The 22,963-nt window shown below is 36.0% G+C and overlaps 1 protein-coding gene across 1 annotated transcript in view; it reads right to left on the bottom strand.

Annotated features, from left to right (window-relative positions):
- Positions 1-13,581: 13,581 nt before the first annotated feature.
- Positions 13,582-22,963, bottom strand: part of LOC127667083 (uncharacterized) — a 174,979-nt gene continuing 165,597 nt past the window's right edge. Inside the window, exons 6-7 of the mRNA XM_052160115.1 lie at positions 14,294-14,398; positions 13,582-13,651 (exon numbers count right to left, since the gene is read on the bottom strand). Coding sequence (XP_052016075.1) covers positions 13,597-13,651; positions 14,294-14,398 — 160 coding nt within the window. The 3' untranslated portion in view covers positions 13,582-13,596. The remainder of the gene's footprint in view (positions 13,652-14,293; positions 14,399-22,963) is intronic.

The raw sequence follows: 22,963 nt of genomic DNA, 5'->3' as shown, positions 1-22,963 counted from the left end.
GATGGATTATTCTGGGAACATGAAGTATTTGCTCCATGTGGATGAAAAAATGATGTTTCTTACCACACTGCAACCATGTCTAATATGAAAAATATTGGAGAGTTTTCAATTATAAATATTACCAGGAAATCTGTGATAAAACAGGGCAAATACAGAGGATCTCTGTAATTTTGTGTGGTTACAAATCACATTTTATTTAAAACTCTTGGAGGCTAAAAGTATGTAGTTCAAAATTGTGAGAAAATATTAGCTTTAAAAAATCATAGGGTCAGGCTTCTTGTAAGAAATTTAAACATTGTGAGATCAGATATTCAAGTGAGATTATCACAGTCCAATTTGATATAAGAGGATGTTTTCCAGTTTTCACCTTGTGATGAACAGTATGTTATACACATTCGCAACTTGATTAAGTTTGTTTATCTTTGACACATTCATGGCTGTGCATATTTTTAACAATGCTTATAGAAATGCACAACTAAGGAGGGAAGATGACCTTTGAATGAGGTCATTTGAGTGGGAATCTATCCTACTCACATTTCCCAAGGGCTAACTAAAAAGCGAGAGACAGGCAAACCCATCTGACCAGTAACATTCCCATGTCTCTGATGGCTCAATGCAGAAAATATGGGAACGGCACGACTTCAGGTTTATTATGTTGGGAGGTATTTGTAAAAATGCACTATGTCGAGAAAACTTGAGACTTATGGATCTCCAATGTAAGGTTCTTTTGCATCCTATTTTTTCCTTCTGATATTTGAACCTATACAATATGAGGAATATTTATTCTCAGTTATGCTGTCCTAAAATATATTCCTTTCAGATCAAAGGGCAGTTGGTCAATTGCTATTGATTCAGAAATTCAAATACTGAGAGTCAAAATAACCATTTAATACCAATACTATAGAAGTTCTGATATTTTAGTATAGTTTTTGAAAGGCAAGTCCCAGAGAAAAGTGTACACTATAATTTCTCTAAACCAATCATAAGCAACATCAAGTGGCCAACAGTATATTTAATTACAGCAATCAGGAGTCATAATAACTATATCGGATAAAAAATTCAAATTATATTGCCTTTCTTTTGTTGGAGAAATCACATTGAAAATGAGTAGGATTTCACACATTCTACACTAATTATGTCAGAATTCAGTCTTGATTGCTGAACTGAGTTTTTTTTACCATTTCACAGCATTTTTCACATTGGCATAATCTAAGCATATTCTAAATCATAACTGACAAAAGACTCAGTCATTGAGCTCAAATACTCATTTATATTTTTCTTACTTAAAATCAATCAATGATTTTTCTTTACCAAAAGAACACCATTCAAAGTTTTACTTATTTTACAAAATGAAACAAAAGCAAAATCAAGACCATCATCATCAACAACAAAATAAGCCAGACACTCAGAATAATTCTGCATTCCTATCTCATTGTAAAGGCTTCTCAATCTAGGCTTAAATTTTATGCCTAATAACCTTTTCAGCAATAAAATTTTCCAGGATTTTATTGTGATAGCTAGGAAGCCATGAGATATATGGTACTATCTCAGCAGATAGATGCTAAGTTGGAATTTGGTTAACAGAAGAATTTTGTGCAATATTATGTAAAATCCTAAAAAGTTGTCCCAGAGCATTTGGTTCTGGGAGTTTTTCTAAAAGACTGAACAAAGACACAGTTATTTTAAAACAAGTTTACTAGATTTGTAAATATCAAGAAAGTGTACAGAGTAATTGTATCTTAAGTACGGACCTCCATGAATAACATCAAAGTAAAAATGAACACTCGAAATATTGCTTGAAATGTTTCCCCAGATTCAGGGGGAAATGAAAAATGTACATGGAATAAAAAGATGATAGTCATAAGGATGATCCACTGTGACTCACCAAGTCATACTTCTGTTTCAAAATGTCTTCCATGTTTGTGAACAACTGAAAGTTTTGTTGTCAGTCAGCATTTTTAGTGAATATTTCTGAGATACATAATCTCTAATGTGTATAAGCAAATATAACTTCTATTTTGTTGATATTGTTCCCATATTTGACCAGACATTACCTCTGCACTGCTGCTAATTTCTCTTTGTCATTAATCTTTTGGTTTACAGCAAGCCACTGGTTATATAATAGAAAAGTCAGCAGACTTCCTTTAATAGTTCAAAGAAACTCCTTATAAAGAGAGAAAAATATTTTTCAGAAAAGATAAATTATGGAGATTACTCAAACATAGTCAACTCTAAACTTTACTTTAGTTCCAAATTTCTTCACAGCTCCCCAACTTTTCCTAAGGTAGGATGTTGACTGATATGCAGAGCCAGTAAAATTTGTCCTTCAAAACGGGAAAACTAAGAGCAGATTTTCAGAATTGCTTGGATTGCAAAAGAATCTCTTCTTAGGTCAAAGTGCCTCTACTGGACATCTTTGCAAACTATCACACCAGAGAGATCAATGCCTCGGGTCAAATACTATTTTAAAATAACAGAAATATACAGTTATAATAACTACAACAAAGACAACCATATTTAGTTATTAATTAAATTCTGAAGATCAGAAAACCATGTCTATCATAGGAAGCATGGGATCACATGTGGCTATTAGAGAAGGTCCTATCACTCTTTCTCTAAACAAGCATGGTTCTCTACTCTGTTCTAAATAATTAAACTAAAATCTGTACATAATTAAGCCTTTTTCCATACATCAAAGTAGATTCTCTTGGTAAAGAATGGAGAGTATTACAGACCACCACAGCTCTTCAAGGTACAGAGAACAAAATGTCCTGTTGATCCAAGCCCAAGTGTGTACAAATTGCCTACCAACTTCTGAACCTTGGGCTCCAAACATTGGTTAAAAGAGTCAGAAAGACTGTACACCAGATGATCAGGTAATCTGCTTTGAGCCTGGGCCGCCTAGACATGTTGGCAAGGCTTCACATCTGATAGTCCAACAATATAATAGGCTTGTCAAAAGAATTTCTGTTCAAAGCATCATCCATGACAGCAACACTAACTGGGAATGAGTAAATCTTGTGAAGACAAACTTCACAGAATTAGTCCATATACTACCGAGGATATTGGACTAGTTATTTGAACATATTTACAGACACATTTTTCTCTATATTATAATAACAATGAATGAAAAGTGGCCACATATTTTCACAGAAGTGGGAGATTGATGGGAAACAAAGTCAGACAAAGGGACAGGAAGGAATGAAATTATTGAATTGAATTTTAATTTTAATAATAAGATAAAAATGATCATCTTATTGTGCTTAAGGTATGGCAGAATAATGAAGAATACTTGTTTCAAAGTCATGAGGACCTACATTTGGGTACCCATGTTTCATGAGACAGAGATATGCAGATCATGAGTATGTGTAACAGAGAGATACATGAAGGAGTCACATACTCCATACTGAGGAAAAGAAATCTGCCTTTCAGATAAAAGTACAGAGTGACAAGGAAAGAAGAAGCCTGGTAGTCAAATCCATCTGATTAGGCATGCATACCAGAGAACACGCATATGCGTGTATGAAGTGATCCTCCACATGGCCACATGAAAAAAATCACATGAACGATATTTAGTTACATTATGCCTCATTCTGACTGGATTTCTGTTTGAGTCCCTATTCCTTATGTTGTAAATAGCAGAAGAACCTTTCAGCTTGCCAGATTTCTCTCATATATTTCTACTATCATTCAAGGGAACTCATGATGAAGAAAACTGCTCATGTAGACTCAAAGAAATCCTGAAGGTGGATGATTCAAGGAGGTTTCCCTAACTTTAGGATCCAGACCACTTCATGGACCGAGTGATCTTTTATATCCACATCTTCCCTAGAATCCAACACTTCCCTTAGGGTTTTACATGATGTCTCATTGGCAGAAATGATGAATAAGCCCTCTGTTGTGGGGCATTTTTCCCTTATTACAACAGGCTGTCCTGAGAGGAAGAAAGGGAAATACCTGTCAAATGTCATGGAGCACAGAGCACTATTTGCTCATGAAAACCAGATTATGGCAAGCACAGATGCAGTACAGAGGCTGACATTGACAAGTCTTGAACTGGTTTTGTGCCTCAATCTTTTTTTATACACATCCCATCCTAATGTTAACCCTGAAAGATAAGGCAACACTTATTTTTTTTCAGATTTTACTTAGGAGAACCAGAAATGAACCATGTGAGACCTAACAGAATTGCTATGGGCCATTTTCCATCTTAGCAAATGGAACTCGGCCCTTTTCCAAAGAGTTTTCCTCTTTGGTCCTGGTGTGGCACAGAGACCCTATGTAAACATGATGTCAGAAAAGGTCTTTTTTCAAGATGTCTTCCCATTGCATCTAAGGAGCAGAAGTGATCATTACCTAGAACACTGTAATTTACATGGCTCTTTTTAAAAACCCAATTTCAGTTACATAATATCCATGTTGTAATGGTTTAGGTATCCTGCAGGGTCTATATATTTTTCTTCCCTTTACTCTACACTGTTATTAATTTGTAAGATGTCTTTAAGGCATGATCTAGTGTTCTCTAAGACATGATCATGTGGGAATTCTCACAAGATGATGCTAAGTTGCACTACATCATAAGATAAATGATATCTAATTGATCAATTTCCCTGAACTATGTAAAAGCAATTGTTTCAGTAGTCATATTCGTTTTCACAGCCACTTTCACTTTTATTCACATCAATCAGTTTTTTAGTGTCTTCAAATGTCATAGTGAACCTCCTCCCATTCTTATATTTCTTGTAAAGCTTTTAGGAGAACCATTGTTAAATTTCTATCATCAGCAGTATTTCCCCTTCATAAGAAGCTTGTAGAGCTTTTAGGAGAACCATTCTTAAATTTCTATCATCAGCAGTATTTCCCCTTCATAAGAATGTATATATTCTATTTGTCTGGAACAATTGAATGTTCTCCTTATAATCAAGCTTAGTCTTGATATCAGAATATAGAGATCTCTAGCTGGACATGGGGCATATTGTTTTGTTTTGGGTTTGTTTTTTACAGTGCCTTCCCCTGCGCAAGAAAATGTCAACATGCATCAATATTGGATGCTAAATTGAAGTGGGAACCAGGATGGTACTTGAAGGAAGGTGGAGGACTCACTTTTTTCTGGGTTCTAGCTGAGTCTTGGTTCTTTAAGATGAATTGCTTCAGTGCATCTGCATTTATGTCTTTCACAATCAACCCAGAAAAGATGGGAAAAGCTGTGGAAATTCTTGAGTTCAATCTACTGTAGGTATTTTGAAGTTGTGTCATAATAATGTCATGTGGATTCTTACAACCTATAAGAAGAAATGAGAATATGTATTGACACTAAGAATAATGAGACTGAGCAACCCTTCCAATCAGATTTAGGAACAACTGCTGTATTTTATGTCTCATTCTTTTTTGGGACAATGTAGACTGTATGCCCTAAGCATTAGGAGACTTACATGGATATTATGATGTGTAAGTAAGGATGTGTAATCTAAGAACTCTAAAATCGAGGAGAAAGAATTCAATTTATTACTTCACTGGAGAATTTTGTATGGCGGCCTATTTTTTGTTATACTTTGACAGTGGAGGGAAGAGGGCTTATGGGACTTTTGAGGAGGGGGTAACTAGGAAAGGCAAAATCATTTGGAATGTAAACAATTCAAAAATTAAAAATAAAACCCTGAAAATAAATATTGGAAAAATAAAAGTAGTCCAGTTTCAGTTTCCTCCAAAAATACAAATGACCCCATAGATTATTTTTATGATACATGAGAAAATTTTGAATAGCCATTTCCTCTAATCTTCAAAAGTCATTGTTACTGTCACTTGTCTGGAAGTCACTTTCTACATTCGAACCTCACCTATTTGTTAGAATTTAAAAGATCTTCCTTGTAAGCACACTTGATGATCTCAGAATTTTAAATTGTATCCCAATGCTTTTTTAATTTTATTACTATTATTTATTTGGCAATGATTTATTTTAAAAAGGCAATATAAAGAATAGCAGGTGATAGGATAGGGACATCTCCAATAATCTAAATATGAATTCTCATTCAGTGGCAGAATTGTCATATTTAGATGTGAGCTGCATATTTCACATGGACTCTAAGATATTGCTACATTTACAATTTTCATTTTAAAATTTTTTTGTAAGGTGTGCACTCTTATTAAAATGGTTTCAAGTCAGTGTAGAGGACAGTCCTGCCTGCTGCAATAACTCGACCCACTCCCAGGGAGAACAAAGCCATTATATATAAAATTGGGGGACAAAAATAGGGGGTGGTGGTAGAGGGCACAATTGCTGACAGTTCAGAAGTTAAAAATAAAAATGAAGAATTATTAAGGCAGAGGATTTTAAAAATTTGCAGTGCATAATTTATACGAAAGCAATGCTTTCACCTTCCCCAGTGTGGACTCAAGGCATGGATACAGCCATCCTCCTCTTAGGAATGGGGATGGCTGTTGGGCGTGTGAGGGACTTTTTGAAACAATATATTTCATGGATACTTGGAGTGACAGTTAAAAACAAAACTAACAAACAAAAACAATTTATAATCAAAGTCCTCAGCTACATTGTAGAATTTTGGGGGATGTTTGCTCCAACCTACCACAGTTCCAGTTTTTAAATCCTGGGACAAAAGCACAAAAACAAAACAAATTCTATATTTTTTAAAGTCGCTGAATTTCTTGCTGCTTATGAGAAATCTTCAAACACACACAAAATAAAAAAGACTTCTGATGACAGTTTGCTTAAAGACAATGAATTGTTCTTGAAGGTGTTTTTGTTTTAACTTTAGTTATGCTTCTGTTTGTAACTGTTTTGCTCTGATGTATATATTTGTACCATATTGAGCCTGATACCTGAGCAGGTCAGAACAGGGAATTTGATCCCCTAAAATTGGAATAATGGATGCCTACCAGCTATCACATGAGTGTTGGCAAACAATGAAAAATTTCTTTTGCTTGTAGGATTTTCTGTAATGACTACCAAATGATTTTTCAGTTATTTTCTTTAGAAATGATACATCCAGAGTTTTTATTCATATTTATAGGAAAATTTAGTTTCTGTAGTGGAAAACACCGAAGTTTCTGTTATATTTTTTGTCAGACTGCAGACTGTTTCAGAATAAGATGTTTTCATGTGCCTGAAGACTATAATAATGAATTATGGATTTAATAAATGAAATGTTTAGTTATTTTGTTTTAATGTGAATTCATATTTAAGACTGAATAATGAAAACATTCTCAGCTAGTCCTCCCTTACATTTCCCTGTTATTTACCTTGGAGTGCTCTTGGAGCTTACTTGTGGCCAGGACAGAACCACAGTTGATAATCTCCACTGTTCTGAGAGCCAAAAAGAAACAACGCTCACAAATAATTTGACTGTAGAATCTTGAAGAATCGAGTGATTTTCTTTACTTGCAATTTTCAGCTCTGTAGCAGGGAAATAATTACAACTAGCATTAAGAGCATGTCTTCTGAACACAGATTTGAGACATCAGGACTGATTTCAGGAGAAAACCCTTGGGGACTTGCCTTTCCTAACTGAGGGAATCTTGGTCTATGGATCCACAACAGACTGAGAAATTACATTCAGCCATCCACACTAACCATGACCAATATTATTACAAAATGACTCACATAGGTCTCTCCAGTCTGTCAGTGGAAAATTATACATTGATTTGGCATGAGGTCACATCCTAGTACCCAGAGAGTCATATACTCACAGTGATTATGATGACTTTATAAAGGAACATCTGAAAGATATGGTTATTTCAGTAACAGTGAGAAAAATAGACAAAAAACAGAGAGGCTTTGATGGTGCCTAAGAATACACACAACCATTGGCTTTCATTTAGAGAGAGCCAGTCTATTGAGAGAGTGAAGATATATCTAAACTGAAAAATAGAACAGATACTGGAAAGAAGTTCCACAACTTAATTAATAATTCCTGCACTCAGAGTTATGGATACATTTGAAACAATCATATAAATCGTACTTTCTTTTGAGATACTTAGCATCTTAAAGGAATGATGAAAATGATTCCATGCTCTAATTGGAGTTATCATCAACAGAACTTTCTTGTTGGTTCATGATTAAAATTAAGGAATTTTTCCATGGAGTTCAAATGTATTATGCTAGGGGATGAAAATCCATTCCAGCAAACACTCAAAACTCCACCCACCCAAACATAAAAGGAGAGAAAAGAGTGAGACAGAGAAACAGACTAACATTCAGATTGTCATCATATAAACTCACATGAAATGATAGAGTGGGACATACAGAGAAACAAACACAGAATGAGTGATAGAGAATTAACAGAGATGCACAATTAAAAAGAGAAAAATAAACATACAAATATGTATGCATAGAGAAAAACAGAAATATACAATTATATTTATTAAATAAGTAAAAACCAACACAAACACACCACACGTGCACGCTTACACCTCCCCATACAGGAAAAGAAACCAAGAAGGAATGGGAGAGGAGAGGAATCATATAATGTAAAAGATTTGAAATAAAATTATAATGAATAGAAAGAAAGAAAGAAAGAAAGAAAGAAAGAAAGAAAGAAAGAAAGAAAGAAGAAGAAGAAGAAGGAAGGAAGGAAGGAAAGAAGGAAAGAAAGAGAGAGAAAGAGAGAAAGATAGAAAGATTTTCTTGCCTATAACTTTGGAATACATTAAATGAGGTGAGCACATATGACCAATTAATATCAATTTATTACAATGCTTCTTTGTCTAGAGATAGTAAAAGTATGGCTAAATACCATTGTGCTATGTGTTTCATTTTTATTAAATGTAGACAAGAAATTCAATAAAAGTCCCTTTCAAGACTATTATTATACCTTATATGCCTTTATTTCCAAAAGGAGAAGACTGAAAAATATGAGCACAAATTTATCATGATTAAGTTTCATCTGAGTGTTTATATGTATACAAATTTGTACATATGTGGATCTCAAAAAATAAATTCAATTTTAACCCCAAGAAACTTTAAAATAACTTACAAGCATTTGTATCATTGGTAGTAACTTCTTAATTATATCGTTCACCTTATCTAATTTTGTTTCTCTTACACATAATGGCTATGAAAAGTACAGAGAAGAAAGGTATAAAATAACTTTGAAGCTCTTCATTACAAAATTAGTTATGTAATCATTGCTTATAATCTACAGTCCGAAATGGCAACTCTAATGTAGAATAAATATCCTGTTTTCTTCACTGGAGATAACTCTGGAAGACTGTCAGTCTACCATATCACAAAATTAACTACATGGATACTTGGTATTCAAACATAACTGTAGCAGGTTGTGTATGATAAAGGAAGACTGAGTAGCCATGAGTGCAGGAGCTCAGCATCCTGATTTTTTGTTCATAATGGCAGTAGACAGGCAGGGAGGGTGGTTGAAATAGAGAACGACCTCTTCCTTCCTCCCCATCTAGACTTCGATGATTGCACACTCTTACTTTAATGCACAGAATGTGCACTGTATTAGGTAAATAACGATTAATAGCAGCAGCTATTTAAATAGAAAACAAAAGACAAAAACAAAAGAAAATTAAAAAACAAAACATAGGTTAGTACACTTTCAACATAATGCTCCATTTAAGAAAAGCATTGTAAGTAACTAGGAATCCCTTAAATAAGAAACATAGCAGAAGTTCCCGTCACTATCCTGAAGCAACCTTGTACCAAAATTAAAGGAAACCACTTCATAAGCCATTTCTTTTGCAGGGTTTTTATTTATTGTCTTCTATCTACTAGGCCTAACCTATTGCGCTGAAAATAATTGTGTGTGTGTGTGTGTGTGTGTGTGTGTGTGTGTGTGTGTTTTGCTGAAGATCCACCCAAGACCATATTACAACATGAGAGGTTACTTGAATTTTATAAATAAGAACAAGTTACACTAACTGACTTTACACCTTTTTATCTTTAGACTAAGAATTCTGCAAAAACATCATAGAATATGTAAGAGTATCTCTGTTTTTGTGATTTTAATGAAAATAGCAAGGAACCAATGTGTGCATTTGATTTGGATGAAAATATAGTTCATGGCTCAGAAATCATATATTCAAGGACACATTCGAACACCACATTCACAAACACACTTAATTGTGCACACAATGACACAGACACAATTACACAGACACAAATCACATACACAATAGCACACACACAGTGAGCAAAGAAAATTTAAGGAAATGTAAAGCTTCTGATATGTTGTTGAATATCTGAGAACTACTGTACAATTTAAAAACAAAGGATTATAGAAAAGCACACGAGATAGAGAAATAATTCACATAGAATTCTAATTGACATTATTATAAAATACTGTCTTCACAGAGCATTTCAAACACATTAAGATCTAACTAATGATTGCAAAGATGTGTGCATTTTTCCTGATAGTGATCTTGTTTAAAAAACAGAAACATTTCAAGAGACAGTGTCTCTTTAAACAAAATAGTTCTAAATTAATGTTTTTAGTGCATGAAAATGAAAAGAAAATGAGGTCTGTACACATTAAAATATTTCTTGACTCATGGTGAACAATGGATATGTAAGTAATTCTCAAGAGATAAGTTAACCTTATAATCACATGTTCCCAATATTAGGAAATATGGGCTTTTAAATATTGTTCAATGATACATAAAAATATGTTTATTATAGGAAAAAGGAATTATACCTTTTATCCTAAGTGGATTGAAATAAAAACTCTGAATATGTTGAAATTACATATCAATAAACTAAATGTAAAGCAGTGGATTGTTGCTATCACTAACAGATATGAATTTCAGAACAGATTACATAAAGCCATCAAGGCATGTAGCAAAATGCTGTCCTCCAGCCATGACACAGACATTGTCTCATGAGGAGAGCTCAGTTCATGTAGTTTCTACAATATTCAGTCAAAAAAGCTGATATTATTTATATTTTTATTTGAAGTCAAGAGTAGAAGAAGACATGTACAACTAGGAAGAGATTTGGGGATATCTTGGGATTCAAGCAGGTGATGACAGTGGATTTCTATACTTATAAGAAATTATCAGATTAATAGGATTCTACTCTCTCCCTACCTATTAAATATAGTACTAGAAGTCCTAGCCCTACCAATTAGAAAAAAATGAGGTCAAAGAGATACAAATTGGAAAGGAACAACTCAAACTATCACTATTTGCTGATAATTTGATTTAATACTTAAGTGAACCCAAAAATTCCACCAGAGAACTCCAAAACATGATAATCAACTTCAACAAAGTGACTGGAATAACTCAAACAAATTAACTTCCCAGAGGTGTGATTTTCTATTACTTCATGATAGGGTAAATATTACCTCTTTGTGTGTAAATGTGTGTATATGTGTGAGTTGCACATACTCACAGGTTACTAGACACAACCAAAACATGATTAAATGAGGACAGATGTCTTTTACTCATTTTCGTGCCACTTGTGGTTCCACAGGACCTTGGAAAGCAAGGTTCGATGTATTCCTCCCGCGTCTTCCTTCACAAGAGATTCAATATAGAAAAAATAAGATTCTCGTGGTCCTGGTCGCCACCTAACAGAACAAGTATTCAGTGAAGAAGTTATACTAAATTTTAAAGGGTTCATGATATGAAAACATGTTGAAAGGGAACATGTTTAATATATTGTCTATATGTATGAAATTCACAATAAATATGTGATATTAAAAGATAATTGTAACTCTTAATATAAGTGATATGCTAACGGGAAGATAGTAAGAATTTAAAAAATGACCCATAGTTAAAAAATTTAGACTCCTTTTATACATGTAAAGACACTGGCCTTTCCTATATTGGCCCAAATGTCTTTTTTCCTTCAGAAATGTCTTTCTAATCTGATTGTCCCTTCCTCGAACTGTCTTGAACAGTGAAAACTTAGAAATGGGCAGCTGGTGTATATTGTCTTCTGAGGGTATAATTGTATTAATCTAAACAACTCAAGCCAAAGACCTCAGCTTTCATGGTTCTGGTGTTCAGCTGTACTGTCAAAACAGTTATAATAAACTTGATCACTGTCAAATCAGAAAAATAAACAAACAAAAAAATCTGATTTGAAAAAAATCTTTGTAGTCATGGTGTGTTTAAAACAATTGGGCTGCTCATACAGTAATCCTCACTCTTAACTTGGACAGATTTCTTTTAGGATTTACATAAACAGTTCTCCCCAAAGCATATCTCTCCTCACATAATAATTTTCTTTCCATAGAAATTGGTTCTGAATATTCCTCCACTGACTACTTTTTCAAGGAATCACTGCTGAGTTAAGAGATAGCTTATATGATAGGAAGGATTCAAAAGAGAACACTTCTTGATGTAATTAGACCCAGATTACTTATATGAACCATACTAGTGATAAAAATACCTTTTCTGTGGAGTCTGGAGGGGAGAAACTTTCAATGAACTTTAAATTATATTTTGCCTTCCTACTTCTGAACACCAAACTGGTGACTACATTTGGGAGACAAACTACTGAAATCTGAGGATTTTCTAGCAGTCAAGACGAAGGACAACTGTGGTGTCAATAGTCTAAGGGTCATGCCATCTGAGAAAGAGACACATATATTTCCATTCTTTATACCTAGTGTCTTCAAATAATTTTCAACTAATTATTGAACTAATACTCTTTTTAGGGAATCACATTTGTTCACAATCTAATTTATGTATGTGAAAGTGATAAGGATGAGAGAAAGCATACAGAGACAGATGGATGATAGATCAATAGATTGATAGTCACTCTTTTGGTTGTTCTCTGCTGTACCATGTTCATACAATTAGAATACTAAGTCATATGCTAAATGAATATCATACTGGCCAAAATCTGTGATATTTCTTTCAAAGAATATGTAGATAGACTCCAGCTCTTATGTAGAAAACATTTAACAGCAATGAGATTAGAGGAGTCAGGAGGAACAGCAGCCAATGGTTATCATCACACAATTCAAACAATAATGACAAGATATTTTATAAAAATACCAATTCAATTTCACGATAATCAGAATTAAAAGTAAATTAGCATATGTGGGAAATTATTTCTTTCTTTCTGAATGAAAATTAAAATATTTAAAACTTTTTAAGAACATTACATATTGGAAAAAATAAACATTTGCTGAAAACCAGAGAGTTCATACTTTTTACATTAAAGTCTGACCAGTTTCTAACAAAAGTTTGCATTCATAGTGGGTAAAAACATTTAGATAATCTAGAAAAGAGTCCTCTCTCATCTTTAGGAGGTGTATTTTTGAAGACTTATAGAAAGCATTCTCCTGGAAGCTCAAAGCATAGCTCTTTACTTGATAACTTTGTTTCTTTAGGGGATAGGTACGGAACATTGCTAATGAGTAACTTCATGATGCAACTGCCAAGCTAAAAGTTCATTTACATGATATGGAGAATCAAGATGGAACACTTCTTGAGTCCATTAAACTATCATAAGGATCAAATAAGTTATTATATAAATACATTTACAGTGGAGCCGGGAATCGAGAACCAATCAATGGATGTGAAATGGTCACTTTCCGTCTGGGCACTAAATACCAACCTGAAGACTGCAGTTGGTAAACCAGCCACTGAAGTCTGAGGATTCTTCAGTAGTCAGGGTAACATGGATGATGGAGATCCAGAATGGGAACCCATCTCCTTTAAACTTCTTAAGGAGTTAAAAGACAGAGAATAAAAGGAAGTCATTGACTGAATGCAGTTGATTCTAATCTTCCGAAGTCTTTCTGATTCTCCTGCCTCACATTTATTTATCTAATGAGTATATGTATGCAGGTATAGGCGTTTCCCAGCTCACAAGTAGAGAACGCCTCTATCCAGAATAAGACTTCACAGACAGCACCTAACCAAGCCATCTCACTGGTCCAATACAGGGATTTTAAGATGCAGGAATGGATGCTGGAGAAACAGCACAACTGTAGGTTGCTTGCCTAAAGCATGTACAAAGCCCTGGGTTTGACCTCCACTATAGGATAGCCAGGCATGAAGATGCATCCTATAATCTCAGCACTCACAGGCAGAGGCAGGAGGGTCAGAAACTGAAGATCATCCTTGAATAGGTAGTTCAAGGCCACCTTAGATACATGATCTCCTATTTCCTAACAATTAAAGGCACAGAATATTAACAGCAACAGAACAAAACAAAACACTATTTATCTAATCTGTAAGATAAGTGTAGCCTAGTAACTGGTGAGGGATATACTCTATAAAACTACTCTCGATTCTTGAAAAACTACTACTAAAGAGGGCGTTTGTACACTTCTGAAACACTATGAACGAGATCAGTACTTACTTGATACTCATTTCTCTTAATATTTGGAGCATCCTTGTTGTGAGTAGAGGGACAAATATCTTCATATTTTCTGCCAGTGAAAATGTCAATTCCAACAAGGTGTACCTGATAGAGGCGAGAACAAAAGGAAACATGGTCAATCTTGATCGCCTATGTCACGCCTACAGAGGAGCTCAACCCAACACTGTAATGTATTCTTTCACTAGTTAAAAAAATGTATTTTTTTCATCATATGTGAGTACACTGTAGCTGTCTTCACACACTCTAAAAGAGGGAGTCAGATCTCATTATGGATGGTTGTGAGCCACCACGTCGTTGCTGGGAATTTAATTCAGGACCTTAGGAAGAGCAGTCAGTGCTCTTAACTGGAGAGCCATCTCTCCAGCAACCTTTCAACTCTTTCAAAGTCATCTTATTTTCTTTGAAAAAGTTGCAGGGGCACAGAACTGATACTCAGTAAGTTCCCAAAACCTGAACAGTTTCATAGCATCAAAATTCAACACACTATGTAACTCAGCACTTCAATTAACAAGCGTCCACAGAATGTGAAAACCAAGTCTCTTAGAATTATAAGAACTGGATTGCTTCAACTTAACAAAATGTTTTAGATCACCAGGGTTCAATAAAATTTTGGTTTCCAGTTAATGAAACATACTAAGGGCCCAATTAAAGGACAGCATTATTGAGAGTAATATCCGATCTTTCAAGAGACTGAGGTTAGAGAAATAAGTTATTTTAAGTATAGAAACCTCATGATGTGGAATGGAACACAAATGATCTTACCGGTGAAGCTAAGAATGACTAGGAAGGACCTAACTTGGCATGACCATGCTTCCCAGTCTTGGAAGTTGACATCTCCATGATTTTGCATGGTTGCCTTTTAAGCACCAGGAAGCTGTTTTGCGCAGGGCTTAGCACTGCATAGGAGAAGTGATGGAAGCCGCTGCATCTCCAGTAGTGCAATCAATTTCCTCTGCCATGGTGGGCTGGGGAGGCGTGTGGATTTTTTGAGGGAACTAGGTGAAAAGTTTGTTTGCTTTTTAATAACCATCATGAAGGTGGGCATATGTCTCATTTTGAAGACAGGTAAGAAGCATAACTAGTCTGTTATTTTTGCATTTATAGGACACCCACTTGGAGTGGTGTATACTTGGCCATTCGGGCCTCTGAAAAGTTTTCCAGCCCTTCATAGGAGGTGGGGAGGGAAGAGTTAGCAGTAGAGTGGAGGGGACACCAGCACCTGGCCACCAGGTCCAGTCTCCACCACCCCACTGCAAGAAGTGCCCATGACCATGACCTTCCCGTGCAGGAATACCGGGCCTCCCTCCACCCCATCCTGGCTACCAGGGCATCAGCCAGGCTGCAGGTTCAGGGAAGACTGGGATGCGAGCACCTGACCAGCTGCACCTGGCCCTCAGCGTGCCTAGGACCCGCAGCAACACTGCCCTGGCATCACAGTTCTGGCCAGAGGGGAAGGGCCCGAGCCTGGGCGGTCAGAGCTTGCTGCCTTCTAGTTCCAGTGTATCTCGGCTCCTAGCCTCGCCTGGACCCCAGCATCACCTATTGCATCCCCTGCTGCCCTGCAGGCCGGCACCAGGAATTCACCTTCCTGCCCACACTGCACATCTTTGCTGTGATCACCAATCCCTGTGGCTGCAGCAGGGCTGGTGGCCGTGGCTGGTCCAGGAGAGGTATTGGACCCCACCACCAGGTATTCCGCCTTCCCTGCCCAGGTATTCCGCCCCACCCTGCCCCGCCCTGGCTTGCCCCGCCTTGGCCCGCCCTGCCCTGGCCAGTCCAGCCTTGCACAGCCCCGCCTTGCACACACTTCCAGGATAGTCACTGGCACTTCACAGGCACCGCCTCCAGACCTCCCATTGGCTCGAAACTTCCCGAGGTCCTGCCCCATCAGCTTAAGCTTGCACTGAGAACCCCAAGTGCTGCAGATTAGTGCACTCTCGATTACTAAAGATTTTGTTTAAAATAGGGTTAATGTCAGAATATATATGAAATAGGGTTTTAGAGTTTTGAAAAGGTTCAAAGTTTTGAAAAAGAAAATCAGATATACAGTCACCCCCATAATCAAGATTCAGTAGAATATTTTTGCATCCCGAACTGTGCCTCTTGGTCAAAAGCCCTGTTTCCACTCCTACTTTACACCAGCCAGACCTTCCCAACCATTAACAGTTAAACTCTTTTAATCCTCATTTTGAATTATGGGAAAAGTCCAGGACAGTGAAGCAAGTTTCCCTGAATCATATCACGTGTAAATGTAATTCAGAATTAAAGTAAAAAATCAGTTCTTTATTTATCACCATAGTCACATAAGATTTGTTGTAAACCAAATGACTACTCGACAAATACATTGACTTCTCCTGAGGTCTCTAGAACACTGAAGTACCAAATTCTGAGCCCTTGATTCTAGCAGACTTACAGGATTAGGTTCCTTGTGGGTCCCTGTGGCCACATTTCCATGGTGAAAAAGAGATTGTTGTGTTTATTTCTATCAGAGGCACATTATTTCATATGGATTTGTTAACTTTGGTTGTGTGGCTGATAGCAATATGATGTAAGCCTGAAGGTATTTTACTTGTCTTCTCTATTTGGCACAATAGAACCTTGTGCATAGGAACACCAGAAAATTTTCACCATGGTATTTGGGGGGCATTTCAAGCAGGGAAATCAACAGAAGGCATAAGGTGCAAATTAGAAAACAAAGCTCTGAAAAGCATAGTACACAGTCTTGAAGGAACATGTATGCACAGTTTGATAACTGAAACCATAAAAGAGAATACTGCTGTGTTTGACTTCAGCTCAGGACTCAGCTCATGCACAGATGATAGAGAAAGCACGGTGATTTGGAGGTTTTGTTTTGTGTCTTTATGTAAACCCACAAATGTAGAATCCAAAAATAGTGAGGGTTGAGTATTTTGTTAATTTATTACTTATAATTTGTTGACTATTTTTTGAGCATTCCTACTTCTGGGATTTCCAAGAAGTTAGAACCAGCTCCTTATCCATAAGCTGCTCGCAGTCTGTCAGTCTTGTAATTTCCACAGATAAATAGTCCAGTCACAAGTACAGTCCCCTGTTTCCTACATATAGGCTGAAAGGTTTTTTAAAAGCTGAAATTAATTCACATTAATATGTTTAATTTAACCTACTCAATATGTTCAAATATTCTTTCACATGTAATTATAAAACTATTACCAAGTTATTGCATATAAGTTTGTTTATTTAAATTAATACTTACTTTTTACAATACTCTGTGTACTTTTCATTTAACATCTAAGTTCACAGTAACCACATTTCATGTGTACTATAAGCTGTATATGGCTGGTGGCTTGTCTGTGAACACCACAGATTGGAAAGTAGTTATAACTTCTTCATTAGGTGACAATCTAATTTGAGATTTGAAGTTTGGATAGAAGCTGGCAGTAAGGAGCTGTTAAAGTTTGGATGTGTAGTTTCTCCCAAAAGACAGACAGGATGAACCCTTGCATTCTTGGCTGGTGGCACAATTTTGGAAGACTTCTAGAAACTTTAGTGGATCTGGGCTGGGGGAAGACCACGAATGATGTGTATCTGATGCTATCTTGTTCCTCGCATCTTTCTGTCTTCTCTGCTTTGTACCATAATGGGGAGAAGATGTTTTCTGATAGAACCCACAGGCTGTGATGTTGCCCAAGCACCTGGGGCCAAAACATGAGCCAAAATAAGTACTTCCTCCCTTCAGATGTATATGTCAGGCATTTGGGCCACAAATATAAAATGTTAGCTCAGAAAGTGTTTAGAAAATGCATTTAAACCAAAGGCAGCAGGAGTATAAGAGTCCAAATGACAGAATTGTGATTTTATCTTGCAAATGGTTTATTATGTACCATAAATAGATGGGTATATTTTTACTTTATTCTAAGAGCAGTAAATGATAAAATAATGCAAATGATGAGATAAATATTTCTTTAAATTGAGAAAATCCAACCAGTAAGATACCTTTATAGGGAAGAAAAGTATTAGAAGTAGAAAATTAATTGTAAGTAAAATAAAGTTTATTTTTGAGAAGAAGTTGTGACTGTGAAGATACATTATCAAAAGTGTTTTAAAGGAAGAATGGAAAAGTGGTCATAATTGAATATTGAGAGTCTGGATGAAGAGGCACAGAGTGTAAAGAATTTAATTAAGATGCTGGAATTGTTTGTTTATTCTTTTAAGATTTCTGTATTTATTACTTGAAAGTACACTGTAGCTTTCTTCCGACAGCCCCAAAGAGGGCATCAGATCTCATTCCCGAGAGCTGTGAGACAACTTGTGTTTCCTGAAATGTGAATTCAGGACCTCCCGAAAAGCAGTCAGTGCTCTTCCCCACTGAGCCATCTCTCCAGCCCTAAGACACTATTCTGTGTCATCAATATGCTATCTACTGATACAAAAAATTCAGAAGAAGCAGGTTCTGAGGAGAAGTGAGTTCACTTTGGAAAAAGTGAGTGAAAATTCCTGGGGGCAGTGGGATCTCCACCATGGAGATGGTTTCATTGGTGACCAATTGGCATGCGTGTGATGGCATGAAGCTTAGAGCTACAACATAGCTTGAACGATCTGGAATCAAGTAGGCACAGTTGTCGTAGTGCCTCCGTGGCTTGGAGAAACATATTATCAAAAGCAACTGAGTGAGGAAAGGGTTTATTTGAGCTCAAATAAAGGGTTTATTTAGTTTGTTGTCCATCCTCAAGAAAGTCAAGGCTGAACGTTGTCAGTGCAGGAACCTGGAAGCAGGAACTGAAGCTGAGGCAGTGGAGTAATGCTGGTTTCTGGCTTCTTCTTCATGGATTGCTCAATCTGTTTCCAATTGGTACCCAGGACCACCATCCCAGGGCTGGTTCACCTACACTTATCTAGGATAATATCTACTTATCAGTGAGTGAATACCATGTCTGTTCTTTTGTGATTGGGTTACCTCACTCAGGATGATATTTTCTAGATAGATCCATTTGCCTAAAAATTTCATGAATTCGTTGTTTGTAATAGCTGAGTAGTACTCCCCTGTGTAAATGCACCACCTTTTCTGTATCCATTCCTCCATTGAGGGACATCCAGGTTGTTTCCAGATTCTGCCCATTATAAATAAGGCTCCTATGAACATAGTAGAGCATGTGTCATTATATGTTGGAGCATCTCCCATAGTACTATATCCTAGTTTCTAAGGAACTGACACACTGATTTCCAGAGTGGTTTTGCCAGCTTTCAATCCTACTAGCAATGGAGGAGTGTTCCTCTTTCTCAACATCTGCTCCAGCATCTGCTGTCACCTGAGTTTTTGACCTTTGCCATTCTGACTGGTGTGAGGTGGAATCTCAAGGTAGTTTTGATTTGAATTTCCTGATGACTAAGGATATTGAACATTTCTTTAGGTGCTTCTCAGCAACATGGTAATCCTCAGTTGAGAATTCATTGTTTAGCTCTGTACGCCATTTTTAATAGGGTTATTTGGTTCTATGGAGTCCAGCTTCTTGAATTCTCTGTATATATTGGATAGTAGTCCTTTAATTTAGAATTGATAAAGATCTTTTCCCAATCCTTTGATTGCCATTTTGTCTTATTAACAGTGTTCTTTGCTTTACAGAAGCTTTGCAATTATGTGAAGTCCCATTTGTCAATTCTTGATCTTAGAGCATAAGCTATTGTTGTTCTGTTAAGGATCGTTTCCCCTGTGCCTATGTGTTCCAGGATCTTGCCCGATTTCTTTTTTATTAGTTTCAGTGAATCTGGTTTTTTGTAGAGGTCTTTGATCTACTTGGACTTGAGCTCTGTATAAGGGCATAAAAATTTCTTTCTTCAGATTTCTTTCTTCAGAAACTTGAAGTTCTTATCATACAGATCTTTCACTTCTTTTGTTAGAGTCACACCAAGGCATTTTATATTATTTGTGACTATTGTGAAGAGTTTTGTTTCTCTAATTCTTTCTCAGTCTTTTTATCATTTGAGTAGAGAAAGGCCACTGATTTCTTTGAGTTAACTCTATATCGAGTCACTTAACTGAAGTTATTTATCAGGTTTAGGAGTTCTCTGGTGCAATTTTCAACGTGAAGGTGCTGCTGGGAGATCACTCTGTCCTACTGGTCAATCCACAGAGGGAGGTGGAACTACCTGGCTCCTTGGAGCAAAATCTTACTTATCATTTCTTAATGTGGCACTTAAGCAATTTACTTGAGGTAATCCTATCATACCTGGATGCATAAATGAAAACATGTTGCTTTCTTCCTTTGCATTTTAATATGTAATTGAAATAAATATTTGTTCACAAGAGGTTTTGTGGGCTTAATTATGCATAAATCTATAGGACACTCTGTTTCAATATATAATACACAATAACAAAAATTCTACAGAAAATTGTGTCTTTATTTGTATAATGCATGAGAATATGATATAATTTATTTGTCTGAATTTCCCAATTTTGACAAATTAATAATAAGTTCACATGCTTATCTCCTTAGATGCTAAAAAAGCATCTACTTCTGAAATAAATAAAATACTCCTTCATGTTAAAAATATTGGAACCAACCCAAAGAAAGCTATATTAAATAAAATCTCCATCAAAATTCCAAATAATTCTTTAAAGACATAAAAAGGGCAATTCTCGGTGTGTGTGTGTGTGTGTGTGTGTGTGTGTGTGTGTGTGTGTGTGTTTGTGTGTGTGTGTGTGTGTGTGTGTGTGTGTGCATATGTGTGAGCAACTGGGGATGTGTTCCAGCTCTGGAACTCGAGGCCCTCTTGCCTAAATTCTAACTAATGGCAGGCTCTGGAATGTGACCTTTCTGCTAGTTTCTAACAAAGAGCTGGGTCTAGAACTTCTGATTTTTTGGGGTCATGAGAGAGTTAGGCTGTAATTTTTACCCTTTCATGGTGAATGGGAAAAGGAACTGTAGGAAGGAAGAAAAGAAATGGGATGAAGACTGCACAATAAAAGAAGATTAAAGATAATTTTAAAAGAGAGAGATAAATATGTTAAATTCACACTCAAAATTTGTATATCATTCAATCCTTTTAGAATATATTTGCAATGAATTTAGTATATTGGCTTAAGCCTTGGCTTGTAACAACCACACTAATTAGTGACATTGTGTGATATGGTTGTATAGGAAAATAGTTTTCTCAAAACAGCATGGATTTCTTCTCTAAGTCCACATTGTATAAGCATAAATTAGGCTGTATCCGTCTTGTCTAAAACACAAACATACAAGATGCCTTGAGCAATTTTCATACCAACATCACGACACTCTTCCTCAAGTTTTTCCTAGTGCTGCCCATTCATCTGCAAGCATCATGATTTTACTTTTCATAATGAATAATGCTTAATTGTGTAAATGTGAAATGTTGATACTACCTGTTTGTCAGGTGATGTACGTCTAGACAGTTTCCAATTTCTAGTTATTATAAGTAAAACAGAAATAAACATATATAACCAAATATCTGTAGTAACATAAAGAGTCAATTGCATATATGTCCAATATTGGTATAGCTGGATCTTTTGGAATATTTACGTTCTTCTTTTTGGGAAAACACAGTGAATTTTACAAAGACTCTTCCAGTGTTCAATCTAACCAACAGCAAAAGTCTTTTGTTTTCCCCATCATCCTTGCTATCATTTGCTGTCTTTTGTTTTACTAATCTTGGACATTATGACTACTGTAGAATAGAATCTCATAACAATTTTCATTTTCATTTTGCTAAGCCCTGAAAGAGATGTCCAAGATTAAAGCCCTCTCATCAAGCTTAAGAAATTTATAAGGAAAAAGAGACAAAAATATTTGCTCATGCATTCTAATAACAAAAAAAGACAATGCTTCTTTGTCAATTTTTTATTTCTTTGTCAATTTTATTTCATATTTATTTTTCATTATCTTTATTTCTTATGCCTCATAAAGGAGTGGACTTATGTGAAATATTATCTGCATACATTAATATTATCATAAACATTTTTATTATATTATAAAATATAGTGACTCTTGACTAATTGACCTGAGGATAGAGAGTGAGTGGAAGCAAGAAACTGAGATTTGTCAAGATAAAGGACACATATTATAAAATCACACTTTTTTGAACTTCCTATCTCCTAAGCATGCTTTCTGTATTCTATACTGTGTTTTGGATATGCTGGAAGAAAGATCAAAGGGAATAAAAGGGATGCCTATAGACATCTCAGGATCCAGCCAGAATAGGAATATGAAAAGACAATAGTAGCACAGGTTCCATTTAGGCTCATTCAAATCCATATGGGTGAGGAAGAGGAGCAGTCTCAAGATGTTCTCCTAACTACATTATTTTCTTCCTTCCCTCTGTCCATGATTCTGGTATTTCTTTCCTTGTATCCACCTTGGGAGCCATTGGTAAAGTGGGAATTTCACAGAGCAGCAGTAAGGTGCCTATAGCCTCAGGGACTTGCTTTCTGTCTTGGTGATGGAATGCACTGTAGGGAGAGGAGATCCTATCTGCTGAGAGAATTCTCTTGGGTCTTTAATTACCTTGTGAAAAGTTGAGCAGGACCCTGTTGATACTCTTCATTTAAGTGGATATGATAACGTACATGAATAATGCCTTTCTGATATAATCCCATTCAGCATAACATCTTTGTGAAAAGCCCTGGGATCCTCCTCAGGAGGATCTTCCAATGTG

The sequence above is a fragment of the Apodemus sylvaticus genome, chromosome 16 (assembly GCF_947179515.1).
Source record: "Apodemus sylvaticus chromosome 16, mApoSyl1.1, whole genome shotgun sequence".
NCBI lineage: Eukaryota > Metazoa > Chordata > Mammalia > Rodentia > Muridae > Apodemus > Apodemus sylvaticus.
Note: the sequence above shows the minus strand (reverse complement) of the source record. Positions and strands in the feature narration are given on the sequence as shown.